Genomic DNA, 21,778 nt, shown 5'->3' with positions numbered 1-21,778 from the left:
TTGTATACATGGTGTGAGCTAGAGGTTCAATTTCAATGACCAATGGCTAATCATTGATATAATAAAGCTTCCTTAAAACTGAAAAGGAAGGGGTTTGGAAAGCTTCCAGGTTGGGGAACCAGAACGCTTACATGTGCCACCACACCAGACCCAAATTCCATGGGGACAAAAACTTTGTTCAGGACCTCACCCTATGGCTCTTCATCTGGTTCTTGATTCATATATCCTTTACAATAAACTGGTAATCTGGTGAGTAAATGGGTTTCCTGAGTTCTGTGAGCTGCTCTAGGAAATTAATGGAACCAAAGGAGGGGATTATGGGAACCTCTGATTTGTAGCCAATAGGTCAGAAGCACAGGTAACCTAGGCTTCTGACTGGCATGTGATGTGGAGGACAGGGCTCAGTGGTAGAGCATGTGCTTAGCATGCACAAGGTCCTGGGTTCAATTCCCAGTACCTCCATTTAAAAAAATTAAAACGAAGTGGGCAGTCTTGTGGGACTGAGCCCTTAATCTGTGGAATCTGATGCTGTATCTGGGTAGTGTCAGAATTGAGTTGAATTGGAGGACACCAAACTGGTGTTCAAAAATTGCTTGATGGTATGTGGAAATGCCCTCCCTTCCCCCCACATTAGAATTGAGTGCAGAACCTTGTACGTAGCACTTTCTTGTAATTCTTTTTATTTCTGTAAGGTTGGTAGTAATGTCCACTCTTTACTTTCTAATACCATCCCAAACTGTCTCCCTAATTGGCTGCCTGTCAATGTAGCAGCAAAATGGGAAAAGTTTAGTTGGGGGTATACAGATGGGACCAGGCATGACAATAAGGGAGAATAAAAATAAATACAAGGGAAAGCCTGGGAGCTGGCATCTAGGGAAGCTGAAGGTTTGATATTACAAAACCATAGGCTCTAATGTAGAGGGAAGTAGGAAATAGTGTGAGACTGACGCTGAGTGGGAGATGAAGCAGTAAGCAGAGTGGGTAACTAAGTGTTTGTTACCCTGATTGATTTCTGAATCTTTGAGGGGGGAACTTAATTATTAGAAGATAATGGGGCCAAGTATATTAATTTGTTCCTGCAGAGACAGAACTATGACAAGCAGTCACAGTATTACTATCCAACAGTGATTAAGTGCTTACTCAACATGAAATGGATCCCTGAGTCCTAAATATTGTGGACTTCACCCTTCTATACATTCATGTCCATATTTTAACTGTATTCAGACAAACCATATTATTGCATTTATAATGAAGCCAACCAGATCTCAGCTGTTGTTTCCTTAACAAGGTATTCCTAAGGATGTCGGCTGCTAAATATTCTAATTTCACTAAGTATACTAGTTTTCTGCAGCAACTGTAACAAACTTAGTGACTTAAAACAGCAGAAATGTATTCTCTCACAGTTCTGGAGGCTAGAACTTTAAAATAAGGGTGTCAGCAGGGCCATACTCCCTCTGGAGGCTCTAGGGAAGAATGTGTTCTCCACCTCTTCCAGCTCCTGGTGGCTCATGGCATTGAGTTGTGGCTGCATCACTCCAACCTCCCTCTGTGGTCACAAGATCGCCTCCTCATCCGTCTCAGATCTCCCTCTACAAAGTCACTTGGCATTGGGCTTAGGGCCTACTCAGATAATTCAGGATGATCTCATCTCCAGATCCTTAACGTAATCATACCCACAAAGACCATTTTTCCAAATAAGGTACAATCACAGGTTCCAGGAACCAGGCACAGACATACCATTCCGCCATGCAACCCAATACACTAAGAGATTTTAAATAAGCTCCATATGTGTAAAAGAATTTTTAAATTTAAAAAAAAAAATCAATCATTTGGGTAGAAAGTCATTCTAAAGAAGAAGGCATACTGTGACAGTATATACAGCAGAAAATCACAAATCAAAGCTTTTAAAACATATATAATGTACAGGATTGGAAAAAAAGACTCTTTGACAAGAAATACATTCCAGGTAAACATAGGCTTCCTAAACTGATGAATATTTAATTGCAAATAATAACACCTTAAGTTACACTTCTATGTGAAGGATAAACTCTAAATCCTGTTCTTCAGGAAGACATGGAAGGCAAGTAATACCTTAAGAGCAACTGCTGTCATTTCTCCCCTCTCATTGGGTGATCTAACATTTTAAATGGATTAGTTACAAAAGGAAAAATTAGACTCCACTGAATTTAAGCACAAGACACGTCTAAAATTTATCATTCAGAGTACTAAATATTTGATGCTTATGAGTGTGAATAAATAAGTTAATTAAATATTAGATACAAGACAGATTCCAAAACTAACTGAAGCATTTTTTTTAAAGGTATAACTACCTAACAGTTAGTTAACATAAATTTTGATACTGAGTGTTGTCCAGGCTTCCTGTTCTAGGCCAGTGAGATCTGCTTCTTTTTCGTCCAGGGTCTTCCACTGCTAGGCCCCAAGACAGTAAACTGTTTACCACCACCAAGGCCTTGGACATGGAAAGGATTTATTTTAGAAACAAAAACTTCTTTCTTCTTTCTAAAGATCATGGTTGTTTTTATTTTCTGCTACTTGCTTCCTTCAGCTAGTTATTAACTTCCTCACGTGAGAAAAGTTACTGGGCAAGAACAAAAAGTCTGTGTTGGCTGTCCCAAAGGGTGGTGGCTGGTTAATAAAGATGATGCCCATTTAACCTTTTAGTTATTTGCTCTCATCCAAAGAGTAAGTCAAAAGGATTAAGGTTTCAAAGGACTCATGACCAAGGTACAAGTTTTACAATATCTTTGAAAGTCCAGGGAAAGCTTTACTTCTTTAGTCATGCCCCCAAAATGAGTCATTGAACCAAGAATCCCTTCCCACCTGTTAGAGGCCTATTAGTTCAGGACAGTGCATGGATGCTTGAAGAGAGTGGACCAAAAAAAGGGGAAGATGTGGAAACTGAGAAAGAGGAAACAAAGAAAACTCCCCAAAATATACAGTTCACTAGGCTAAGAAAAGTCACTGACATAAATCCCTTACCATTCTACCTTCTGACAGGCCCCTTTTACTATTTAGAAGTTAAGATATTTTCAGTCTTTTGCTTTCCTTTTCCACATTGTCTCTAATATTCTGTAGTTTTCTGGAGTTCTGGACCAGGAACACCAAGCTCTCCCTAAAATCACTAGTCCCCTGGTCTCTGCCAACATTCTCAAGCTCATCAAACAAAGACAATGTCTGTTTGAGTTTGGCCTGAACAATTTTTTGCTCTTCTAATTCTGCAAGAAGGGCCTGCTTAGTGCATAATTCAGTCTTATACTTCTCCTGTAACTGTTCAATTTCCTTTTGGAGAAGCTGGAATTCTTCCTCACTATAAGGATGCATCTCCTGAGATTTATCTTCTGGAAGCAAGACATTTGGGGGAATACGCAAAATCAACTGTAAAAACAGCTGCTCCATTTTGCCAAAAAGGGTATCAAAACGTCCTTTCATGAAGCAAAGAAACTTTTCCGTGCATTTACGAATCTGGACTGGGCTAATCGCACAGTCTGGGATGCCATCCAGCTTCTTCAGAATAACCTGTTCAACCGCCTGCATCACTTCAAAGAGGTAGTCCTGAAAGGCGATGTAGATCCTGAGCATGCAAGTTTGTGGTGTGAAGCCAAAGAACTGGGCCTCATAGGTCATTGGATCAACAGACATCTTGGCTTATTTTGCTTTGTTAATTTTGACTGTGAAAAATCTGCAAATGTAAAAAGAAAAAATTTCATTTGTGTTAAAAAAAATCATTTGATGAAAGGAACAAATCACACTGCAGATGGCAAAAGAAACAAAAACAAAACAAAGAAGAAAACAAAAAATAAGGGTTTTATTGAAACCCGATGCTACTACCAGCCGCACTCATCCACAACTGGATACAAACCAATTGCCTCTCTGAGGTTCTTTCCATCAGCATAGAGGTTATAGAATCTCTCCTTCTTCCCCCTCATTGTCCATTTCCCTCACCTCTCATTTACTGAGGATTCTGGCCTATGGCTCAGCCTTCTGAATTCTGTTATCATCCAGGACAATTTTCAAGCTTAGATGGATGATTTAACCAATGCCCTGGGGACTCAGTTTCTTGAGTTTCAGTGACCTTCATCTGCACTCTTTTACCACCTGGCTGTTGATACCTGTATCTTCTCTCCCCTGCTGCTCCTACTTTTTGACCACAACCTCATATGCTATTCTTCCAACACTCATTCACAGACTCTTAACTATACCTTAATCTTCAAGACTTTCAGCCCTCTGATGCTCTCTCTCTAGCTCTCAGTCTCTCCCACTTTGCTTCTTCCCCCCATCCATTTCAGGCTCTATGATCCATCACTTCAAAAACTCCCTTGCCAATGTCCTCAACTCCCTTGTCCTTCCAACCCAGCCATCTTAAAAAGATCCCATTGGAAGCTGAGCAACAACCCTGACGTTTTCTCCAGGGTCTGGGAGTCATTCCTTTCAAATGTAAACATCTAGGAAAATAGCACTCCAACCTCCCTGTCACTGGGGAGTTAAACCTAGGGAACTTTTCCTGAGCTGTAAGCATACACTTAGCACAGAAATAGGAGAAGTTTCACTATTCCTGCAGACAAAGTAATTTGCTAAAACAAATGGCTACCTCCATTATCAGATAAATTTAGGTTGAACCTTATGAAAAAATCTGAAGCAAGTGGTGCAGTCAAATCTTTTTACGCATCAAGATGCTGTTAATCTTGAAAATTTATGCAATGGCTAAAAACAGAATGGTTATAATGGCTTAGCTGTATAAATAGGGTAGAATTTCTGTCTGTCTTTGTAATCTCATTCACAAATTACCTACAATGCATTATAATCTGAATATGCTTATTCAGTAATAAAACTGCTTTCTTTTCTATGTCTTGTGGAGAGGACTCTGTGGAGCAACAGGATTTTAATATCCCTATGCCTTCAGCATCAATTTCAAACTCTTTCATATGGCTTACAAGGACCTTCATCATCTGACCTTTCTTAACCACTCTGTTCTTTTTTAAGGACCTTACATGTTCATAATTGAAGTGATAACACTTCCTATTTCATGGCACTCTATTTTTGATCCATGCTAGGTCCTCTCTTACTTATTTTATTCTTTCATCTCCCACAGGAACCGACTGCAGTGTCTTAATGCATGCCTTTTTAATTCATCTTTAATTTTATCTTTAACAGGTTTTAGATATACAGCTGATCTTTGAATAACATGGGTCTGAACTGCACAGGTCCACTTATAATGCAGCTTTCTTTCAAGAGTAAATACTAAAGTACAACATAATCCCGGTTGGTTGAAGCCGTGAATGTAGAACCACATATATGGAGAGCCAACTCTAAATTATATAAGGATGTTCAACTGCTTGGTGGATTGGCACCCCTAATCCCCACACTGTTCAAGGGTCAACTGTATAGTCTTGAAAGAAATATAGTTTTGTGCATGAATAGTTTACATATTTCTTTACATGTTTGCAATTGATTCATGTTATTACACTTCAGTGTTATACTTCATTGTCTCTGACTAAAGTATTCCATTAATACACCATATTTGATGTGCCTATTCTCCTTGTGACAGACACTCAGTTTCCTTTTTCAGCACTTTGCTCCCAGAAATAATGTAATGGACACTTTTCAATTACATCTCCTCAAGGACTTGCAGGGTATTTACACAGACAGTAGTTGCTGGGCCATACAATTTATGCATACATAATTTCACTAAATACTGCCAAAATGTTCTCCAAGACATAGTAGGGCTGGGGTTGGGGGGTACGGCTAGGCTGGTTTACCCTCCCACTTGCAGTATATCAGAATTTCTTTTTCATGTTTTTGCCTTCACTTGGTATTACTCAAAATTCTAATTTTTGCAAATGTGATAGGTGCAAAATTGTTTTACCGCATATACAGGTTGGATACTGAGGACTGAACTATCAAGTCCCCTTGCCTCCCCCCACAACTTATTGTTTACATCAGCATGACTCTACTATTCTAGGAAATCAGAATAGTATCTTCATTGTCCAAATGGCTTGATTGTTCATTATGGAACCCTCCAAAAGACTGATCAGCTCTTCAGTGGGAAGCCTCAACAATCGGTACAACTAGATTCTCTCAAACCCTTGGCTCAAATGTTTCTACCAGTGCTGGACTGCTTTTCATGATCTCTACCCAATCCTAATCAAGCCCCCAAATTGAAAAATACACTTTAAACCAAACTTGCCATTCTTTAAAAAAAAATTCCGATCTTGCCTGTTATCCCCATGAGACACTGCCAAAGCTCTGTCGAGGTGTTCCTCCCTTATCAGGGTAAGCAAAACATGCAGCACTGTTTTACCAATAGGCTGTGAGGGTGATATCTGAGAAATAGGCAAAAAAAAATTTAGTTTATTTCTCCGACTACCAGTAAAGGTGAGCATCACTTCATTCATATTAGTTCTTCAGATTTCTACTATAAATTAAGAATTCGTATCCTTAAAAAAACAAACAAAAAAACCCCACTCTCTCCAGCCTTAATTCCTTTCTTATATACTACCAGACTCGATGGCCACTCCCTATTCCAACAACCTTTAGTGCTTCCTTATAATCCACCGAATAAAGGATAATATTCTTAACTTTGCCTGCCATGATCTGACTACTCTTTGTTCCAACCAAACCAAGCGGTATCCTTTCCCTGAGATGTCTTTCCCTCAAGAAAGGAGGCCTGGCCAAATATCTTCCAAGGGTCGGTTTCAATAAACTTCCCTGGGGCTCTCCCCTTCCCCTGAATTCCCATCAGGACCCCTCTTCGAGGACTGACCAAGTCCTACTTTAGGATATTATCATCATGGGCCTATCTTCTCCGCAAGCAGGAGGAGTACGGCCTAATCCGTATTTGCACGGGAGCCTCGGGAGGCGCCCAGGGCACCTCGGCAAGCAGAGTTACCGCGGGGCAGGAACTACTTCCGGCCGGAGGGCGGGCTGCCGGCACGCCCCGCGCCCCCGCTGCATGTCGGGACCTGAGGGAAGAGGTTCGCGCCCCGCCGGCGACGCTCCTCCATCAGGCCGCTCCAGCGCCAGGCAGTGATGCCTCACCCAGTGTCACCTCTTCCCGCTCCTCTTCAGAAAAAATGCAACCCCGTGGCACTTACCCAGGCGACCATGAGGGTGACGAATTCGACCAAACACCGGCTTCCCGCCACCTCCTTTAAACCACCGTCTGCTGCCAGAGATAGGCGGCGCCGCCAGCTCCCCAAAACTCCGACCGATATCTGCCACAGCGAACGAGAGCAAGGGCAGGATGCCACCACGCTCCTGATTGGCTGCCTGGACTGGGGACGGGAAGGGGCCGGGCGGGAAAGCTAGCTGTGGCCGGCAGGGATTGGCGGGAGGAATTGGTACTCACTCTCTTCTCTGCTACGTTGGTGGGTGGAGAAGCGAAGCTGGGCCGCCACGGAGACGCAACTCGTAATTGGCGGGTGTTCTTTCCTTCGGGCTCTAGGGATTGGTGGATGGCCGATTGGGCGGTGCTGATTGGACAGCAGCGTCCTGGGCGGGCCCGCCCTGATCCCGCCCTGATCCCGCCCTGATCCCGCCCCGCCGCCGGGACTGACTGGCGGAAGGGGAAGTGGGGCGGGGAGGTGGGCAGGCGGCGGTGGGAAAGATGGCGTACCAGAGCCTCCGGTTGGAGTACCTCCAGATCCCACCGGTCAGCCGCGCCTACACCACCGCCTGCGTCCTCACCACCGCCGCTGTGGTAAGCAGCTGCAGCGCCACCCTCTCATTAATCGGGCTGGATATGACTGGGTCCTTGGGAAACGGGTTTGGGCCTTGGGGAAGCTCAGAGGGGTTGGTCTCAAGGGTGGGTGGAGGCGAACAGGGCTCACTCTGGGGTTCGGAGTGGCCCCGGGAGTGCTTATCCAGTGACCCAAGAAGGGAGTGCTGCACCATGAGGGGTGGAGGATCAGGACAGCGGGTCAGTTTCCGAGAGATAAAGGCAGGACCCATAGCAAGTCAGGGCTGCGGGAGCCGCCCACCCAGGAAACATGTCTGAGAACTCTGGCGGCAACCAAGAGATACAGTGGTGACTAGGAGGAGGAAGGTCCGCTTAGTGGAGAAGTATAGATATTGAGGATGGAAAGCTAGAAGTTGTCGACGGGGAAAAGTCTTGCAATAATGAAAGTCTGAATATAGAGGTTGGCTGGCACCCAGCCCTGACAGTGGCAAGGTATTGAGTCTCGGTTCTTTTGAGTGAATTGTGTTGCTTCACACAGCTGTTTCAGGTGGTCCCCCTATGTTGGGCAGATTCATAGTAGCTGCTCTTACCTACCTTGTATTTAAGATATCACCACCTCCCTTCCATACCTTCATGTTAGCCTCAACTATTGAAACATCAAACTTTTATTTTGCGTTAAGTATTGGGGAATACATAGAATTTTGCCTGTTCTAGACATTTCTTTACCAACCTTTAACTCCAGCCTAAGAAAAAAAGCCTAAATGAGTCTTTTGTTGTAAATCTTTTTTTTTCCTTGATTGATTTGCTTTAAGAAGCCCTTTTTCTATTTCAGCAGTTGGAATTGATCACACCTTTTCAGTTGTACTTCAATCCTGAATTAATCTTTAAACACTTTCAGGTAAGTGGTCCACCATTAATGTTTCAGTTTTTAAAATTGTTTTTCTTTTTAGTAGGTAATCTGCCATATACTATCTCAAAAATGAATTCAGTGGGACTGTTTGCTTGTAAGTCTTAATGTGGGGGAAGGGAGGGTGGTGAAAGTACAAAGCAGTGATTCTGCAGCCTGAAACATCTGAGAGATTCTCAAGCTCCTGATCATGTACCAAATCAGAATCACCAAGGGGAGGAATTAAAAATCTGCATTTTATTTTTAAAGTTCTCTGCATGGTTTTGATTTGATGTGTACAGTTCCTGTATTTGGGAGTCACTGGTTCAAAGTTAATATTGTAGGTTGGGAAGAGACTGATCGGCTCTCTGTCCAGGGAGAGTCTCTTATGCCCTTATATTGTCCATCACCTGGATGCTATCACTGTGGTCCAGTTCAGAAACTCAGTTCTCTTAGTGCACTGATCCATCTTTCAGGGATCAAATATAACTCCAGAAGACTGACATCTAAAACAACATACCAGTTTATTAGATTACAATGAGAGACAGTCCTTTCCAGTAACTAGAATGCTAAAAGAGAGATGTCTTTTCCTGTTCTAGGATGATCATATAGGCTATAGTTGGAGTGAGAGAGAAATCCAAAAGCCAGTAATTCTTCCTCTACACCTTCTATTCCTTCTGTCTCAAATGTGTTCATTGACTTTATAGTCGTTGAACTCCAGCTTGCCGTTCAAGATGCAGCTTTTGTGTACCCTTCTCAGATTCATCCTCCTTCATGTCCCTAGGGTCTCTGCAAACACTTATTTTATGTCTCTCACCTCATGCTTACACTGATTTGTATGCTTGTTTCCTCACTAGATTGAGAACTCTAAAATCCTGGATGCAATTAGTATGTAGTAAACAATCCTGAATGGTTTGTTCAACTTGAATAGCTACCAATCCTTAAGAATTTAATGATGCATAAAGCAGTCCGGTGCACCCTTGTTGCTGCATTCTTCTGTCTCTCCTCACATTGCTTTCACTGGGAGCTATAGCTCCATCCAAGCATCCAAGGCTTGGTTTTGCCTGGGGTTAAACTCTTGATGACACCATGTATCTGCATTGGAATTAGGACTTCTAGGCTTGAGTTCAGAGTCTCCCTGTACACGCTCCCTGTAAAGTTGGGCAGGCAACTTTAAAATTATCCAAATCTCTTAGCTTCCTCATACATCAAATGGGGGGAAGGAGTGCCAGCCTGCTCATCTCACAGGATAATTAAGATCACATGAGATAACAGAATATGATAAAACACTGTAAATGTTAAGTGTGCTGCCATTGTTGAGTAGTCATTTTTATTGCAGGTGTGGATGGGTTGGTTGGAGAAAAATCTGTCAGGGTTTCCAATCTGAAAATGAGTGTCTGTGTGTCTACCAGTTAGACTCTAATTATTAGGGCATTAGGTCTTTACTTGTAGGGAGTTGGCTATTTGTTCAGACAAGAATTTGAGTATTTGCTTTAGAGTTACTCTTTACTCTGGGTGTTTCTGCCTGCCTAATATAGAAACATTTCTTAGCAATTGATATTAGATCCCTGCAGTTTTTCTCTGGTGTCTGGAGACTAGTCATTAAATTGTGATACTACATATATGAAAGCAGTTTCCTATTCTGCAGATGAACCTGGTCTTTCCAGCAAACTTTGCCCATAATTTGCCTGACCATATGGTATGGGTTTAAAAAAAAACAAAACACAATTTCAAGCATTCTGTCCTATTATCCTTAGAAATTTCAGAGGCCGAGTGATATCTTTCAGACTTTCACCTAGAAGCAACACAAAGTTCAGTGTCAGATTGTGTGCCCCCCACTTTTGGGTTCAGAACTTAGTATCACCTATCCATGGCCTTTCAACCATTGTAGTCATGGGATGTGGTTGTCTTAATATGGAAATGTTTCTTGGTATATTTTACTTAATCTGTCTTTCTGTTGATTTTTTTTTTCTTTTAACAGATATGGAGGCTAATCACCAATTTCTTATTTTTTGGGCCAGTTGGATTCAATTTTTTATTTAACATGATTTTTCTGTATCCTTTACTAAGTGGGATTAGCATAAAAACTTTAGATTTACTTAGGAAATACAGTAGTAAGTTTGAAACTAACTAACCTGTTATTTTTGTTACTGTCATGGCTGTAACTTCTCCTGTGTACTGGCTCAGTGGTACACAGAGTAGTTGATCAGATAGTAATGTTTTGAGGGTGTTTGTAGGTCTCTGTTTATTCAAATGGGAGGTATTTAACCATAAAATGATTACATTTCTGCCCACAAGCCACTTACAGATCTGACCAAGGGAGAACAGAAGTGATTTGGTGGAGAGGTACTTACAGAATAACACCAGCAGGTACCAAGTGAAAAACACAACCTGGAAGTGAGTTCATGAAGGATAGAGAACTTGAGATCTCTTCGGATCTCAGTTGCTGGTTCTCCTGGCTGCAAAGACAGTGCTATGTCTGCCAGGCTCACCACGTTCCAGTTTGTTGAAAAAGAGGAAGAGTTGTGCTCTGGTCAAATGGTAATTGGGGTCTCTGAACAGAGCATTTCTCCTGCACCCTGAATCTCTGTATTAAGAGGAGAGTTACACCTCATCTCATCTCAGTAGACAGAGGGCCTCTTAGGGGTGACAGGATTCCTGTCCTAGGATGGATTCCTATGTATGGTATATCATTCTGGTAAGTTTCTAATAAATTTTTTCATTGTAATGCATCCTATTGACTGAGGTATAGAAATGTGTAATTACTTGGCCTGAAAAAGCAGATTATCCCACAGTGCTTCTTGATGGGGATTTCCTCCATGTTAGGTTGTGTAAAAGCAAGGATGATGTAGATTAGGGTGTGCCTGATCATGGGAAAGACAGCACAGATTTGAAAAGGTGTAGTCGGTGACTGGAAGCATGTGTATGCAACATCTGGCTTGGTTCTGCAATCAGGAACAGTTTTTGTAAAGTTTGGAGCTGGTCTTCTCTTCACCTTGCCTAAAATGCCTGGTAAAAGAGAAGTTACCTTACTACCTCTCATAAACATTCTTATGGAAGCGAAGGCTTGACTTCTTATAGACAATGTGGAGTCCCAGTATACTTTTGTGATACATTAAATTTTACTTTTTTAATATTTGTATACTTAACATTTTCTTAACTTGGAACTTAAGATATCGTTACTGTCGAATGCTAGAAGAAGGCTCTTTCCGAGGTCGGACAGCAGACTTTGTATTTATGTTCCTTTTTGGTGGATTCTTAATGACCGTATCCTTCAACAAATAGAACAAATACAGGAAAACATTAAAGAACACCCTCTCTCTTTCTAAAGCTTTTCGTCTGCCTCCTGAAATTCACTAGATACTCTGAACAGACAGATAAATGCAGGACCCCTCGATTTTAGCTTCAGGCGCCCACTGTTTATTTTATAGCACACTCTGTGTGACAGCTTTCTAAGCCTAGAGGTTGGACAGGATGCTCTTCCACTGTGAGCAAGTCAGAGGAACTTTTAACCCAGGTGGGTTGCTATTAAGTATCTAAGATAAATTCTCATTGATGAGTGTACTTTACTTTTAAGCTAAGTTGGTAAGACATTTATTTGGTCACCATCAAAATGGATAAATCACTTCGAAAAAGACAAAGAATTGTCATCTGAGTACCAGACTTGAATGTAGCCCTGTCTGACAAGATGGTTTTGCTCCAGCTGGCTTTTACTCACCTGTGTGAAGGTGCTTGTGGTGAGTGAGCTTTCATGTAATTCCTGACCGAGGAATGAACACATATTCCAAAGAGGCAAGAACCTCATGAAAGCAGAATATCAGTTTGAAGTAGCAACAGTCCAGATGATGTGGCCTCAGCAGGCTTTTGCCTGATGGCTCTGGGTAATTATCTGGGGGCTTTTATTCTTCTGAAGAGGTAACTATTGCTCGCCTTTCCCAATTCAAACATGTGTTAGAACACAGTCCTTAGTTCTCTTGCCCAGTCTGCCCTATTACACTTTTAATGTTGCTGTTTTCCTTAATGCCAACTGCTAGCTTTTTGGTTTGTTTGTGAGCTTAGTTTTCTTGGGCCAGGCCTTTACAATAATGCTTGTCTACGTGTGGAGCCGAAGGAACCCATATGTCCGCATGAACTTCTTCGGCCTTCTCAATTTCCAGGCCCCCTTTCTACCCTGGGTGCTCATGGGCTTTTCCTTGTTGTTGGGGAACTCAATCATTGTGGACCTCTTGGGTAAGATCCTTATCACTACTTTTCTGTTTTACTTGCAAATGTATTTTGTCACTATTTTTCATGTTTACTCTGTCTGGCCTTCATATATAGCTGTTAATAGGATTATTTGATAGTTGTATGCTCGAAGGCTACAAGATTAGTTTTCAAGTTTTGAATAACTATATTGACCTTTCTTGCTAAATATGAGGAATTTTTGTCAGTAGATCCACCTGCCATCGAAATTTTACTCCTCTCCCTCATCCTTTATTTCTGGTTGACTCTAGGTATTGCGGTTGGACACATATATTTTTTCTTGGAAGATGTATTTCCCAATCAGCCTGGTGGAATAAGAATTCTGAAAACACCATCTATTCTGTGAGTATTTGACACCAGGTTGCATGTTCCTTACAGATAAACTGGGGCAGGGTCCGTGGTCTGTTTTCTCTGGGCTCCCAAAGCTGCTGGCATGCAGAGTTCATGCCGGTAAATATTTGCAGATTGAGCAATCTGGCATTTGGATCACGCAGGAACAGACAGCTGTGGCAGGAGCAAGGTAAACAGGCTCAGGATGTCCCGAGGGTGACTTGGTAATTGCCGTCCCGGATGACAAGCAGCACCTCCTGTCCCAGGGACGAGCCTACTAGCTTCGTGAAGGCTGCTGTCTGTGTTTAGAGGGATGCAATAGCAAAATGGGCAAAACGACTAGAAGGAAGTTTCTAATGGTGGAATTTCTGGTCTTCCAGACAGGCGGTAGAGATAAGCAGTGAAGTAAAGTGGAAACGGCTTTGGACTGGAAGCCAAGTAAAGACTGTTTGTTCTACCAGCCAGCCGTGGGATTTTTAAGCAAGCCCCTTTTTTGCACTTTTTTCCTGAGGATAGAGCTTTGATTTATAGGACATCTTTCTTTGCCGTAATTGTGTGTCCTTTGGATATACTGCATTAAAAAATGTTCACTTTAGGAATAAAATGGGAGTTTTTATTGTAAAATGTTGGTTGTAGAATAGCTCAGCAAAAAGAAGAAAGTAAAATCCTCTGTAATCCTACCTCTTGCTATAACTTTTTGATATGTATTCATCAGTCTTTTACTGTCTGTGTACTTTTTAAAAAATGCTATTCCATAACCTCCTTTTAAATGTAATGTATCACGATCACTTCTCCATCATAAATGTCCTACAAAATTGTAACAGCTACATAATGCCCCCTGGTGTGAAGGGAGCATGATTTATGAGTCCCTTATTCCTGGACACTGACATCCTTTTTGCTCTTCCTCCCATGGTTGGAGTGGTGAACATCCTTGTGGCTACACATCCGTATATATAGCACGTGGAGCGCATCCTTCGCACACATCCGTGATGATTTTCAAAGGATAAATTCCTACAAGTGGAATTGCTGTTTGGCTTCTTGCCAAACCACCATCCAGAGTGGACCTTCAGGTTTATGTTTCCACCAGCAATGTATAAGTGTCCATTTCCCCAAATCTTCAGCAAATGTGGGAGGTGTTGTGTTCACCCTTTCCTGGTTTGATAGCTGTAAGGTGGTGTCTCATGGTTCCTATGACTTTTCTTTTCGAAAATTTCGAAACGGTTTCAGATTTACAGAAACTTACAGAACAGTACAGAGGACTTTTTCCCTCCTCAGGTATCTGAAAGTAAATTGTCAATCTAATGCCCGATGACGCCCTTTAATGTGTATTTTTTGTAAACAAGGGCATTCTTCTACGTAGGCAAAATCTGGAAGTAAACACTAATCCTCAGACCCAGTTCCACTTCGGGCAGCTGTCCTGATCAAGTTCGCTATAGCAGAAGAGTCCGGTTCAGGTCCATGTGTTGCATTTTGTGATCATGTCTCTTTAGTCGCCTTCAGTTTGGAGCAGCTCCTCGGCCTTACCTTGACTTTGATGACACTGACATTTTTGAAGAATATAAGCCCATTTTGTAGAATGCCTCAGGTTGGGTTTGTCTGACGTTCCCTCACATTTAGGTTCATGTTTTGCAGCTGCGGCAGGAATAGCTGAGAAGTGATGCTGTGGTCTTCTCATTGCAGCCCACTGGCACAGGATTTCAGTTTGCTGAATTTGCCAAAGTGGTGATAATCACTTTTGATTATTTAATTAAGATATCTGCGGGGCTTCTCCACCACAAAGTCACTTTTTTTCTTTTGTAATTAAGTGTTTTGTGGGGAGGTATTTTGAGACAATGTAAACGTCTCTTTTCTTACCAAATTTCAATTCATTTATATCTGCGTGAATCCATGATTTCATGTTTTATTCATGGATTATCCCTTGTCATCATTGTTTATTTTGATGCTTATATTGTCCCAGACTTGGCCAAGGGGTGCCGCTTCAAACTGGCTTCTAAGTACTTTTCAACATGCTCCCATTTTTTTTTTTCTTAACTAGTTTATTACTTTTTAGCCCAACAAGATATCCCAGGCTCATCTTGTGCTCTCCTTGACCAGTCCTAGAATCAGCTGTTTCTTAAAGGAGACCTAGTTCCTTTTTAGTGGAGAATGGTATTTAGAACCCAAGGTCTGGGTGCCAGATGTGCTCATTTCTTTTGAAGTATTGCTGCTCCCAAGTCCTCTCAGTGAACAGGGCAAGGGAACTATATGTAGGCATATGAGTGTAGATACATCTATATTTTTGGTTCTTTGTATTTTTAAAACATGGGTTTATACTGATACTCCCAGTTCTGGTACAACTCCACATGATTCATTCTAGTTTTTTTCCTCCAATATTTTATTATAAAAATTTCCAAATTTACAGAAAAGTAGGACAAAATTATACAGTCACATTTAGCCACCACAGAGATGCTATTCTACAGTTCCTATTTTGCTATTCTTGCTTTTTTGTGCATCTTAGCTGTCACTCCATCCATTTTTGCATTCCAGTATACTTAATTCTCTGAATATTTTAGTGTGTGTATATATATCATTAACTAGAGTTTTTATTTATATGCAACAAAATAAACAAATCTCAAGTGTGTCAACTAATGGATTTTCATAAGTGCACACGCCTATGTAATCCAACCTCTTACCAAGATAAAGAAAATTACCGTCACCTAGAAAGTTCCCTCAAGTCACTTCCCTGGTAATCCTTGCTCACTGTTCAGTGGCATTAAGTACATTCACATTGTGCTTCTGTCGCCGCCGTCTCTCCGTAGACCTCTATATATCACAGAACTGAAACTGTACGTCACATGATTGGAAAGATACAGTACTTGTCCTTTTATGACTGGCTGATTTCACTTAACGTAGTATCTTCAAGATTCATCTGTGTTATAGCATGTGTCAGAATTTCCTTTCTTTTTAAGGCTGACTAATATTTTGTTTATCCATTCATCTGTCAATGGATGTTGGATGATACCTTAGTTGTAGGGAGACATTCATGATAGATTTAGTGAAAGTCAGGTTACAAAACAGAAGTACTGTGATCTAACATTTGTGAAATTACATGTATAAAAGTTCCGAAAGCATAATGAAAACATCAACATAATTACCTCTAGGGAGTCAGGATGTTTTTGCTCATATGTATTTCCTGTTTTCTCTACAATTAACATACTTTGCTTTTGTAGTAAAGATTAGTAAAGGAGGTAAAAGTTGATGTAAATGTGAAATAATTATGAATGCCTTTGAAATATGTTAACTGTTTCATTGGTAGGCAGATATAATGCTTGCAGTTGGTAGAAACCCTATGGGACCATTTTGACCTTGGAGGACTGAGGACCTAAGGTGACTGAACTATATTTGTTGCCTGTCTTTTAGGAAGGCTATTTTTGATACACCAGAGGAAGATCCAAATTACAATCCACTCCCTGAAGAGCGGCCAGGAGGCTTCGCCTGGGGCGAGGGCCAGCGCCTCGGCGGTTAAGGCAGCGGTGCCAATAATGAGACCCAGCCGGGAAGGACTCAGTGACATACCCCTCGGGATTCTTTTATCCTTTGTGTTGCAAAAGTGTGGACACTTTTGACAGCTTGACAAGATTTTAACTCCAGAAGCACTTTATGGAATGGCACGTTGATGGATACAGAAGACATTTCCAGCCTCCTGCCAGTGGTTCCTCACTACGCTGGTACTGAAAGTATAATCTCTCGGAGCCAAGAAACTGGAGAAACAAAGACCCTGCACCTCTAAGGAGCGAGTACCCGAGTACCCGAGTTCTGTGGTGACGGGCAGAGTTTTTTCCTCCTCCTCCTCCTCCTCCTCTTTGATAGATGAGGCCGTGGTGTAAATGGAAGTTTCAGAGAGGACAAAATAAAACTGAATTCCATCTCTCTCTCACTGAATTAACGCTTTTGTGTGTGATCTTTTAAATTATCACAGTGTCTCCTAGCTCTCCTGCATAGGTCCGAGCTCAGAGTCGTTTCCATGCCCACTGTTCCCGTGTCTTCACAGCTTTCGACTGGATTTCATTTCAAGACTAGAAACACGTGGCTGACGCACTGTGGCTGTACACGCATCTTCCTAGCAGAATGCCAGCTCCAGCAGGAAGAGGATTTGCTTCTGTTGTCCAGATGGTTTGTTCTCCGTCTGGGTTTTACAAAACTTCAAGTTGTCAGACAACGCCGGAAAAAGAGGGTAGGGTGGCTCCAGTAACAATAGGAATCCGGCTGTAGGAGAGTCAGGCGCGAAGCTACTATGGCTTCTCATTTATTAACTCTGCTTTCATTTCTCCGTTCAGAAACATCCAGGGAAAGGCAGATAATGGCCACCATTTTGGAAAAGAACAGAAAGATCTTTTTCACACCAGGAAGACAAGTTAGAATGTTGATTTTGGAGCCAGAGGAACAGGTACCAGTTAGGCAGGAATACATTTCTCCTGGGTCTTTGGCTGGTGAACATGTATCATCTGCTTCGTGAAAAGCCAGGGAGCTTTCAGAGCCAAGTACCTGGTTTACCTTCCCAATCAGGTAGAAATCGGACAAGGGCCACAGAAGTTGGCACTTAACACCAGTGGTTCACTAAGTACCTACCCAAAATACTCACCCTTCTGGGGCTCAGAAAGTTTTCAATAACACTGCCTAAATAATTCAGAGAACCCAGAGGAATAGAATGGACACCCCAAAGAAGGGGATTAATTCACATCGTTTTAATAGACAGTATGTAGGCACAGGAACATTCCCCAAGTAGTTTCAGCTTGGCTAAGTGGTTGCTTTCTAGAATGTGAGATTTTCCTTAGAAAGATGAACATGAGGTTTAGATTAACATAATCAGCATCCTAAATGGGAATTTTCAGATTGTTTGTGAAGTGAAAAGTTTTTTAATATCTTTAAATCTAAATGGGATATATGTAAGTAATGGAATTTAACGGAAGTACTTTATACGCTGCTCGTCAGTAACTTTGAATTTGATTTATTGTTGGAATTTTATGGAACATGGGTTAATGGGACTGCTGCTTTTCTGGTAAGTGGTTTTTAAAAAAATCTTTAAACAGCCAATCTTGAATGTATTATCCTTTCGGGATTTTAAAATGTTGTCTTTGTTCAAGAAAGCTTGAATTTAATTAGATGGATTTTTTTTTGTTTGGGGGCTAGAAATTGGTTTTATTTGTTCTAGTATCTAGTTTTATTTGTTCTCCCTTAGTTAACTTTGAGTTATCCAATTCATGGAATTTTTGTGGTAAAATTTTAATCCTAGAATCCAATCACTGACTGTTCATTTAAGTGGGGGATGTCTGAACATACTATTGACTGGGTAAAACAGGGAACAAAATTTGAATTTATGGCCTAAACGCAGTCAGTTACGGGATTTGGGTTGCTCTGCTTTTATGGGATGAGAATTCCGAGTGACAGGGTTCCATGCTATGCTACCACACTGTGTCCTGGGCAGTGGTCCTTTCAAGCACTGACCTCTTAATCTGTGCGGCCGGTCCCGCTGCCACCATCCCTGGCCCTGTGTTGCTCAACAAGAAAGCTAGGCTCATCTGGACATAAGGAAAAGTCCTCACTTCTTCCCCAGCTTACCTCTCAATCTTGGTTCTTCCAGAACACTTTCTTTTTCTTAACACAAGTCAACTGAAAAGTAGGATTTGATACATGGAGTTTTGTGACCAGTTTATCTGACATACATAGAATCTAAGGGATTCCTGGATTCTACCAGTAATACTGAAAAGCACACCTGATAAGGCATAGCTTTTTTGTTGTAGAAATACAGAATATGTTCATTAAAAAAAAATGGACGTGCAAATTGCATCTCCGTGGGAGATATACTTTATACATTTGGGTGTGTATTTTTCACTGTGGATTTCTCTTTGTTTCTCTCTTCCACTCGTTCTTTTTCTGTGTCACTCTTGTATGTCCTAGTATGCCTCATACCTCTTGTATAGCCTCTCTAGGCAGAGAGCAGCCAAGTCCTTCATCTGGGTGATAAAACCCTCGCTCTGTCTCTGGGGCCTATGAAAATTGGGAAATATTGGAACTATTGGCAAGTTGGGTAAAGGGTTGCCTCAGATTGTCACCCATCCTTGGTAGCCCGCATTTTACATTGTGGCTGTGTTTTCCTTTGACAGGTAAGTGCCATCTGTGTTGCTAGTCATCACGGTACTGCCATTGTTTTCAGTCTTCCGTAGGGTGTCACCTAAGCTGCTTACATACTTTACAAGTTTGCATTCAGTTTGTTGACTGTTGTATAAGCAAATCACTTCTCCGCTCAGAAATCCACAGTAAGTTCTTAGGAAGCCCCAATATCAAATGCATACTTTTTGTCTTCCTCTGAACCTTACTCCTACTTCTACTGAACAGGGACTTCAGTTTAATTCTCTTCTGTCCTTCAAGGCCTGGCCCCATTCCTGGCTCCTCAAGAGACCTTGACTGTGAGGCCTATTTCATTGTCTATCTTCTTTGAATCCCTATAACACTGCAAGGCTGTACAACATCCTCCTGCACCAAATTATATATTGTCTTGTATTGTTCCTAGCTTGTTCATGTATATCAGTCTTGTCTCCCTCATGAGAATGTAAGCTCCTTAAGAGCAGGGACCATGTCTTAAATTTTTGTATCCACCACAGTGCCTGGCACAGTGCTTGGCACATGGGTGCTGAATAAATACTTTGTTTATTGCTCAGCAAACTTATCTGGTATTTTTCATTATAAAGGGATTCATGTATGCGCATGCAAGCTTGTTCCTAGTTGTTAAGGATTATGACTGTCTCACAGTGGGATGGAGCAAAACTGAACACGATCGAGGGCAGGGGTGATCAGACAAGCCAGCCAGTAACAATGACACCAGATGGCACGGTCATGGTAAGGACAGATAGTTAAGTCCACAGACCATTGCAGAATGGTTAAAAATGAGGTATGTCTGACAACTCGCCTTTTGGAAGAAAAGCCCTGATATTCCTTGAATAGCTGTTAGCTTCTAGTCATGTGTATATGTAAGCCACTTAACCACAAGCGACTTCTTTTGGAGGGACAGCAGATTTCAGGCTACAAATATGAGGAATGGGGGCTGGGGTGATGCATGTAATACTGCTTAATACTGATGTAGGATTTTATTTTTCAACTCTGTTTCACTTGACTTTGAGGCTGCAGAACAGCTGGGTCATTGCCAGAGATTATGAATGAATTACCAATGCAGGTGGTTTATTTTGCCTGCACCACTTAAAAAAAAATTAAGCCAACATTTAAAATGGACAGGTTTCACATGAAAATCTTCATTTTGGGGGCTTTTCTTGAAAAAAAATTAGAAGATCTGGCAATAAGAGGCCTGTGCGGCAGCTATTGCCTAGAGATGACCAGTGGCTGTTTCTAGAGACGGCATGTGCTCCATCAAGAGACTATTTCACTCATTTATATTATCCACCTGGGACTCTTATTGTTTGGAGCATATGTCTCCTCCATCAGGTTACTCTGGAAAGCACACTGGGAAGAAGGACTGAGGTCTGTCTTTTAAGTACTCAAGGTTTATAATTTGAGCAGTAACATTTAGATATTGCTATGGTCTGAATGTTTTGTGTCCCCACCTCCCACTCCCCCAAAAAATTCATGCTGAAATCTTAATGCTTAATCCGATGGTTTTAGGAGGTGACTGAGTCATGAGGTGGAAACCTCATGAATGGGGTCAACGCCTTATAAAAAAGCTCCAGAGAGATTCCTAGCCCCTTTCATCATATGAGGACAAAGCAATAAGTTATCAGCGTTGAACCAGGAAGGGGACCCTCGCCAGAAGGCAACCATGCTGGCACCTCCAGAACTGTGAGCAATAAATGTCTGTTGTTGATAAGTCACCCAGTCAATGGTATTCTCTTACAACAGCCTGAACAGACCAAGACAATTATTTTCCCTTCTAAGTCTGTGTTGCCTTTCTAAATCAATATTTAGGGGCATGAAGTGAAATTTTGTCAATTTACTCTTAAATACCTAACTGCTATTAGTTCAACATGCACATTTTCAGTAACTCATGGTCACTTATACTATTAGCAACTAGAGGAAAATAACCTCTGACCTACAGGAAAGGGGAAGGATGATTTTTACCATGTTCACAATAGGGAACTCATGGAAATTAACTGCAGAAGATGCCCAAATATCCTTCACATGGATTGAAGCTTATGATGGATGAATTCTCTGGAAATCCCTTTTCCTGTATGCAGTGCAAACAGCTGCTTGTCAGTCTTTCTGTGGAAAATTAGCAAATCATCTAAGAGCTTTGAATTTAGGAAGGGTAGGAAAAACTAATTATAGCCTATTTTCCGGGTAGAATTCTGAATCTTTTCATTGATTGACATGAGCTGGGAGTCCTGTAAAGAACTTGAGAGTCTTGCAGGAATAGTTGAGGAAAGGAAGGGTAAAAGACAATTTTAGTTTCATTAGACTCCCTCTTTCCCTGCTTGTATTACAGGAGCAGAGCACGTCCATCTGGATAGTCACTTTCTTAGAAGAATGTATGATTGTCATTGAATATGTTATATCTCTTCTGTAACACAGGATGATCACTAGTATCATTTTCAATAATCGGATTTTGCGACATCCGAATGACTACGTAATCTCAGAGG

At 41.5% G+C, this 21,778-nt stretch overlaps 2 protein-coding genes across 8 annotated transcripts; one reads left to right on the top strand and one right to left on the bottom strand.

Annotated features, from left to right (window-relative positions):
* Window positions 1-1,897: 1,897 nt before the first annotated feature.
* On the bottom strand, window positions 1,898-7,293 carry MIS12 (MIS12 kinetochore complex component). Of its 5 annotated transcripts, none has more exons than XM_072940594.1 (3): window positions 7,113-7,293; window positions 6,206-6,341; window positions 1,898-3,700 (listed from the first exon to the last, which is right to left on the bottom strand). In XM_072940594.1, the coding sequence occupies exon 3, from the start codon at window positions 3,658-3,660 to the stop codon at window positions 3,040-3,042; it is 621 nt and encodes a 206-aa protein (XP_072796695.1). In that variant the 5' UTR covers window positions 3,661-3,700; window positions 6,206-6,341; window positions 7,113-7,293; the 3' UTR covers window positions 1,898-3,039. The 5 variants fall into 5 exon arrangements, with proteins under 5 accessions (XP_072796695.1, XP_072796694.1, XP_072796696.1 ...); XM_072940593.1 differs by having other exon boundaries at window positions 6,235-6,341; window positions 7,113-7,292; XM_072940595.1 differs by lacking the exon at window positions 7,113-7,293 and adding an exon at window positions 6,782-6,911 and having other exon boundaries at window positions 6,235-6,341.
* A 33-nt stretch (window positions 7,294-7,326) lies between these two features.
* Window positions 7,327-17,075, top strand: DERL2 (derlin 2). 3 transcript variants are annotated; one of them, XM_006217589.4, is made up of 7 exons: window positions 7,327-7,717; window positions 8,529-8,594; window positions 10,564-10,637; window positions 11,756-11,849; window positions 12,617-12,812; window positions 13,076-13,166; window positions 16,554-17,075. In XM_006217589.4, the coding sequence occupies exons 1-7, from the start codon at window positions 7,625-7,627 to the stop codon at window positions 16,657-16,659; spliced, it is 720 nt and encodes a 239-aa protein (XP_006217651.1). In that variant the 5' UTR covers window positions 7,327-7,624; the 3' UTR covers window positions 16,660-17,075. The 3 variants fall into 3 exon arrangements, with proteins under 3 accessions (XP_006217651.1, XP_031530811.1, XP_072796693.1); XM_072940592.1 differs by having other exon boundaries at window positions 7,576-7,717; window positions 8,532-8,594; XM_031674951.2 differs by lacking the exons at window positions 10,564-10,637; window positions 11,756-11,849; window positions 12,617-12,812 and having other exon boundaries at window positions 7,559-7,717.
* The last annotated feature ends 4,703 nt before the right edge of the window (window positions 17,076-21,778 follow it).

This window comes from Vicugna pacos, chromosome 16 (genome assembly GCF_048564905.1).
Source record: "Vicugna pacos chromosome 16, VicPac4, whole genome shotgun sequence".
NCBI lineage: Eukaryota > Metazoa > Chordata > Mammalia > Artiodactyla > Camelidae > Vicugna > Vicugna pacos.
The sequence above is the reverse complement of the archived record's forward strand: the minus strand, read 5'-3'. Positions and strand labels throughout refer to the sequence as shown.

Coding starts and splice junctions, on each gene's coding strand:
- MIS12 (XM_072940594.1), bottom strand. CDS start 3,660: ATGTCTGTTGATCCAATGACCTATGAGGCCCAGTTCTTTGGCTTCACA.
- DERL2 (XM_006217589.4), top strand. CDS start 7,625: ATGGCGTACCAGAGCCTCCGGTTGGAGTACCTCCAGATCCCACCGGTC. Junction 8,595..10,563: donor TAATCTTTAAACACTTTCAG/GTAAGTGGTCCA, acceptor TTCTTTTAACAG/ATATGGAGGCTAATCACCAA. Junction 13,167..16,553: donor CTGAAAACACCATCTATTCT/GTGAGTATTTGA, acceptor CCTGTCTTTTAG/GAAGGCTATTTTTGATACAC.